This window comes from Pangasianodon hypophthalmus, chromosome 10, assembly GCF_027358585.1.
Source record: "Pangasianodon hypophthalmus isolate fPanHyp1 chromosome 10, fPanHyp1.pri, whole genome shotgun sequence".
In the NCBI taxonomy this organism is placed as follows: Eukaryota; Metazoa; Chordata; class Actinopteri; order Siluriformes; family Pangasiidae; genus Pangasianodon; species Pangasianodon hypophthalmus.
The window spans coordinates 25,704,628-25,711,805 of NC_069719.1; the positions used below are offsets into that span (position 1 = coordinate 25,704,628).

The 7,178-nt window shown below is 40.5% G+C and overlaps 1 protein-coding gene across 1 annotated transcript; it reads right to left on the reverse strand.

Annotated features, from left to right (window-relative positions):
• Nucleotides 1-157: 157 nt before the first annotated feature.
• On the reverse strand, nucleotides 158-6,648 carry styx (serine/threonine/tyrosine interacting protein). Its single transcript, XM_026926797.3, has 11 exons — nucleotides 6,399-6,648; nucleotides 5,967-5,999; nucleotides 5,768-5,821; nucleotides 5,012-5,109; nucleotides 3,668-3,728; nucleotides 3,529-3,565; nucleotides 3,349-3,388; nucleotides 2,546-2,596; nucleotides 2,364-2,436; nucleotides 656-749; nucleotides 158-319 (listed from the first exon to the last, which is right to left on the reverse strand). The coding sequence occupies exons 1-11, from the start codon at nucleotides 6,456-6,458 to the stop codon at nucleotides 246-248; spliced, it is 675 nt and encodes a 224-aa protein (XP_026782598.1). The 5' UTR covers nucleotides 6,459-6,648; the 3' UTR covers nucleotides 158-245.
• Between the last annotated feature and the right edge of the window lie 530 nt (nucleotides 6,649-7,178).

Genomic DNA, 7,178 nt, shown 5'->3' on the forward strand with positions numbered 1-7,178 from the left:
AATGTGTTAAATATTATAAAACTGCAAAAAACATCAGTGCATACGGCTCAAAAAAATCCCAACAAATATCAAATATTCCCCGCTTCGAGGAGTAGCCTCTCCCTCCCCAACCCACCCCCCCCCCCCCCCTTTTTTTTTTACAAAAAAAAAAACAAAAAAAAATCACAATATTTACAATTTTAAATCCCATAAAAATGTAAAACAAAAAAAAAAAAATCCAATGCAGCTAAGCGCTAAAGTATGGTCTATCCGTTCTGCGCTGCCTGAACTTGCATATTCCCAAAATCGTCATCTTCTTCTAGTGTTCGTTTCCGGCTCCCTGTGAAAACAAACGGAATATTGTTAACGGGATTAATGTGCTCATTTTGTTTCTGACATTTCATTTTTGAGTGGAGACTGAAATATTTAGCATACTGAACTCCTGGAATTAGACATATAGTCTGGGGAAAACTATCCTGTAACCTGAAGAAAACCTTGTTGCCTGTAGTTACTGCAGACAAGGTTATAATACAAGTTGTAAAAAAGAGGACTTGATTCTATAATGATTGGTTCAGATATTTAAAAACAAGAGGATAACTAATATCTAATATCTAAAAGGATATCATCAAAATGAGCAGCTAGCAATATTTTTACAGGTAAAGTGACAGAAACTGACCTGTCGTTCCCGCTTGAATGGAGAAAGATCGACCCAGCTGAATGGGTGACATCATCTTGATGGTTAGTCTGGCAAGATAGATCGCTTCATATTCCTACAGAAACACAACAACAGAACATCAGGACTTTATCCAAGTCCACATCACGTGACTTTCGCCTCATTTTCCCAGTCCCGGTCTAATTTCTCGGCGACTGCTTGTGTAGTATAAACGGTTCAGCAACATGATTTTCTGTCTGTGAGCAATTGCTCAGGCTTGACTGATTTTCTCGGCAATGAATCACGAAGTGTGAACCCCTCTGCAACAAGTTGCAAGCGTATCGATGAGAAACTGCTAATGAGAGTCTAAGAGGAAATCAAATTCATCTGCTGTCACGCGTAGCACATTCCTGAATCCAGTTGACCATGCATGCAAAATGTAAGGCAAAATGTAAGCACAATAACAATGCTTACGGCATAATAACACAACATAATTCCTGGTGACAGTACAAACATAGCTATGGTTCTTTTTACTATACCTCCAGTTCTCTTTGCAGAACAGACAATCCTCGCTGCCTGCATCTCCATAACCAAAGGTTCATCCAAATAATCTCTTATTTCTCTTTTTTTCTTTAAAAAAAATAGACAAAGTCACATAATGGACAGCTCTCAGGCTTATTTCTATGAGAATTCTGTGAGGATTTTAGGATCAGGTGCACTTCAGCTGGGATATCTCCAGATGAAAGACTGTGTAGTGTGTGAGCCTCGTCTGCGAGCGTTTGTGTAGTGTGTAGTATGTTTTACTTGCCTGGAACCCTAATGAATAGGCTTAAAAAAATGGTAGCTAACATAACAGAATGTGAGTATATAAATATAATAGGGGATGACTCGGCCATAGTAATTATCCTTTCTTAGTAAAGCTTGGCTATGACAACTTGGTGTTTTCTCTTTACATTGCATGTAAAAGATATTCAAATCTGGCTAGCATCTTTATTTTTGTCTTGACATGTTTAACCACATGGTGACTGGGTATAATAAGCAGGAGAGTTTTACCCTGGCTTTGCACTGGACATCATTTTGCTCGGTTACGCTGGTGTTTCCACATGTGTGTGTTCCTGATTCTGGAAAGGCTGTACATCATCCATGCATGCTAATTAATCCAGCTGGTAAAAATGGATGTGTGTAGTCCAGCGGGTGGTGGGATCCGGAACGACTATTTAATGTATTTAAATTAAATACAAATGCCAAAAGTCAGTAATGAGTAGACCTTTTATCCATACTCTGGTTGTCAAATGAGTGACTGTGAGCCTAATGAGAATAAATGTTTGTCCACCAGGCAACTATGAATAAAAAAAACTAATAGCCTGGATGTGTAATCTTGTCCTGGGCTACTGATTTGTCAATCCCGGGTTCTGCTTGGCTGTCATTGGTTATTGGCCTTTCACACATTTATAGTGGGAGGGGTTAAAAGATTGGATTTTACTCCTCACACAACAGGAAGATAGATGATCATTTTAGACTAGCCTAAAATCATGCAATCATCAAGAAGGACCCACTCATCCTCATCGTCCTTGGTCCATATCTCTTCTAGTGTGACCCAGGCATAAGTGAAGTCTTTCTACTCAAAAATGTTCCTCATAACTGGATGAATTCAACTAAACCATTTATTTTATTCCCCATGATAATTCATTGCGAAAACCTGACTTTGGTGAATTTGAGTTTTAAATCATACCTGTAGTTGATGCACGAAGCCTACGTTAGGGTTGATGCAGAACCTCCGCTCCTGGACGTGACTGAAAGCGTCCCTGCGAAGAAACACCAGTCGTTAATCTGTTCATAAAAAGCATAAAATACTGGAGTGCAACACAAACAATTCGAAACAATGTCTTAATATATTAACATTTTCAATATTACCTGTACTTCACGCCGAACGTTTCCATAAGGTAAGCAATAACTAAGGCGGCGCTGAAGGAAAGAAATACGACACAAGATCAGCACTGTGCACATATGTTTTTTTTGGGGGGGAGGGGTGGGGGGGGGGGTGGCATCCATCAAAATGTAAGGTGCATGATGAGTGATATTTTTGTAATAGCGAATAATTACTGTCACGAATAACCCAGTAGTCAATATTTATAATTGACTACTCGATTATAAACAAACAAAACAATCCTGGATGAAAATTTCACGTAATCAAATATTCGGCTAATGACGCTCCACATACAGGTGTGTAGAGGATGGACGATAACGGAGACTGACAAAACAAAACGGAATCATTATTGTTTTTGATTAAATTAGAATTTAAGCGCCGCGTCTGTGCGAATTTATAATTCTGTTCAGTTAACCAGCGTTAAACTACTTTAAGTTGGACCTTCTTGTACCTTGCTCTATGATAACGCTAAAGGCTAGAGGCATGTCACAGCACACAGGAGAAGCTATATAGACATTATAAAATGTATATATCTATATACATTAGAAAAAAATACAATAAGTGTTGGGAATTTATTTTTCATTAAAAAAATTCAGAATTTTAGAATAAAACAAAGTATATTTACACAGCACTTACATGTAGCATTAATCTAAGAAAAAATAAATGTCAACAATTGTCTGTACAAGTAGGTTTTAAGGCGCCACATGATATCAAATCCTCGATTATTAATCGAAGGAAATGGTGAACTAATCGGTTATCAAAATAATCGATAGACAGCCCTAAATCATACCTTCTGGAAATCCCTGCATTCCCATGAACAAGAACCTTTCCTGTTGAAAAAGAGAGTCGCTGTTTAAACATGAGGTCATCACAGAGAGAAATTATACACTACATCACTAAATCAGTGTTATAAACTATCCCACAGATAATATACAGAACTGAATCAGTATCACTATCAATCATCGATTACCTCCAGTCTCTAAACAGCCGTCGATAAATTCTTTAGTCTGAGAGGAGAGACAGAAAAGAGATGGATATGAAGAAATTCATCTTAATACACAAAGCACTTATTCTACATGTAATCTGAGCCACTGTGAATTGTAACATACCATTTGGAAATATTTAATGATGTTCTCCACGGGGTTATCAGCAATATCTAAAACAAGGTATCTGCATACATGAAGAGCAAAATTAGGCTGTGAGGATCTTCCACATCATTTGCATTGAAGGCAAGGTTATTTGTATAGTGTGTCATACACAAAGGGAATTTAGAGCATTTTATATGTACTGACATGGCAAATCAGAAATTCCATATTGTTCAATGAGTCAATAAGATATGAGGGACAAATCAACTATTAGAACATGTGAACACAGCATCACTCTTCTGCTCTGGTTATGTAACTGCACTGTCTACAAGAGTTGTGTATCTGACCTTCAGAGACGATACAAATCTTACTGCATGTCTGCTTCACCAGGACAGACACGGGGGGCACGCCTCCTTTACACAGCATAACAGGCACAGTGGCCACGCCTCCTTCATCGAGAGTGATTGGCACAGAAGCCACACCTCCTCCATCAAGAGTGATAGAAACAGAGGCCACACCTCCTCCATCGAGTGTGACAGGCACAGAGGCCACACCTCCTCCATCAAGAGTGACAGGCACAGAGGTCACACCATCATCAAGAGTGACAGGAACAGTGGCCACACCTCCTTCATTAAGAGTGACAGGAACAGTGGCCACACCTCCTTCATTAAGAGTGACAGGCACAGAGGCCACACCTCCTTCATTAAGAATGACAGGCACAGAGGCCACACCTCCTTCATCAAGAGTGACAGGCACAGAGGCTACACCTCCTCCATCAAGAGTGACAGGAACAGAGGCCACACCTCCTTCATCGAGAGTGACAGGCACAGTGGCCACACCTCCTTCATTAACAGTGACAGGCACAGAGGCCACACCTCCTTCATCAAGAGTGACAGGCACAGTGGCCACACCTCCTTCATTAACAGTTACAGGCACAGAGGCCACACCTCCTTCATTAACAGTGACAGGCACAGTGGCCACACCTCCTTCATTAACAGTTACAGGCACAGAGGCCACACCTCCTTCATCAAGAGTGACAGGCACAGAGGCCACACCTCCTTCATCAAGAGTGACAGGCACAGAGGCCACACCTCCTTCATCAAGAGTGACAGGCACAGAGGCCACACCTCCTTCATCGAGAGTGACAGGCACTAAGGAAAAGGAGTGGTTACATTTACATTCATGGCATTTGGCAGATTGGGACAGAAGCCACGCCTCTTCAGCTGGACTTACAGGCACAGAAGCCACACCTCCTTCACTGGGACTGAAACCTGTTTGTACTTTTCTTAGCCATTCTGTTATATCGTAAGCTACTATATATAAATGTATACATATAATAGCAAGAACATTAAAAAGTAAAGTAAGTACCTAAATTTGAGGGGGAAGTTAGGTTTGATGAAGTTGGCCTCGATGTCTTGTCGAACACACACTATGTGAGTTATCCCATGCTTCTCCAGTATAGAGAGCTAAAAAAAAAAAGACAGAATGATGTTGTGATTAAGGTATTGCATGCTCTTACATGACGATCGATTATAAATTAGATCCCACTCCATATCACAGAAGCGAGTTCTGCATGAGGAATCCTACAGAAATCAAATAAGTCAATAACTTAATCATTATTATTATAGGGCTTGGTTTGATATTTTATTCAGAGTGGTCAATCAAGGCATTTGAAGTCTGGAATAAAATTGTGTCATGATTTTATCGAAAAGTAATCAATGATGGGATGGAGTGATGACGCAGAAGTGGATTACTTTCCTATAACGGCATGCCCCGAAGTGATCTATTCCCCTTAAGACTGCAATTTTAATTTTAAATTAAATGACAAATTGTGCTTTTAACCATTTCTAGTTACATGTAATGCTGTGAACCGTCTGAGAGACATGTTTAATCCTGTCATCATTTACAATGTAGCAGTTCTGAGCGCATTAATATAAACCTGTGATTTGAATTAGAGCTGGAACTACCGTCACAGCTGCTTTTATAGTAAAATAATCAACATCCTCGAACCAATCAGATTCGAGCGTGCAATAGCACTGTGGTATAAGGTGTGTTATTTCACGTCATCCACAATTTTCCTGTCATCTGTCACCCTGTCGTGGTTCATTCTGAGACCGGTATTACCTTGCTTTTCATCGCAGCAGAGTAGGGCCCTAAGAAGAGTCCGGGGAGGATTTCCTAAAAACCATTGCATTGGATTGTTTTAGTAACACTACCAATGTATATATACACACACATACACACACATATATATACATATAGGTTATAACCAGCTTGAAATTAAGATATCCAAGCTGTTAAATTGTCTAATCATTTTAATCACCTGCATCTCTCTTCGCATGGGATATGACCAGTCCTGTAACAAAACAAACAAAAAAAAAAAATACAGTGGAAATCTGCCAATTTCATCTGCTACTGTAATGCTTTTGCTGAGGCACTGGCTAAATCCTAATACACTCGGTACTCCCTATATAGGGGCACTTCTTACAGTATGATATAATGACTTTATACAGCCTATGTGGTGCCCTAAGTATCCAATAGGCAGGCGTTTGGGATTCGGCTAACTGCTTATCAGGCTAAGAAACGTGACTAAACAAACCTGTAGTGAGTAAATGAGGCACTTCAGTTTATTTCAGGGAATTAGAAATTGTTGTAAAGACCTAATTCTCTTGCCATACAAAGCAAAAAAATTATATACATATATGTAAACTGTATTCCTTTCATAAACTACCATTAGCTCGCACAGCTAGCATACCAGTTGGTCTTCCTTGCACACAGGAAGGGACGGAAACTGGATTTTATTCCCCTCGTCCATACTGCAGCTTTATGAAGGGCGTCCGATATCCAGACCTCGACTATAAGCTGATTAAAAACACGCCTGACGTTAAACTAGCGTTAGCAGTTACGCTGGAGTTTGTCTCGGAGCTCCACACGCGTGTCCGCCATGTTTACTCCCCGTTTAGGAACTGATCACGTGACACACGGCTTAGGGAGCGTCTGACGTGTGCAGGTCTTCCTTTAACAGTTTAGGGAGCGCCTCACGTGCAACTCTGACCCTACATTCAGTTCACACTAGCAAGCGACAAAGTGACAGGCGTCCAATTCATTTTCAATTTCGACAAAGTGACAGTTTCTGTGTACGTGCGCGACATGGAGCCATGATTTCAGTGACAAAGCGACATTTCAACTGAGATTCTCTAGTCCAAACAACTGACCAGTCCTAAGGCATGTGTGGTCCGACGTTTCTTCAGTTCCCCTCTCGCAACTTCCACCCACTGTTGCCAACTTTGTCGCTAGATTCGGTAGGGGTTTAAGACCCCTTAAGCGACTTTAATTCACAAATAGAGCCTTGTGATTTTTATTAGCACACGGCATGACTGTCTTGAATTGAATACGGCTCTCTACAGAGCAGGTTCACTCGACTCATCATCAGTGTGTAAAGCCTAACTGAGTTGCTCTTGCGACCAGTCACTGATTACCATTGTTCCCAACGACCAGTCACTGATCACCCTAATTCCCAATGACCAATCACTGA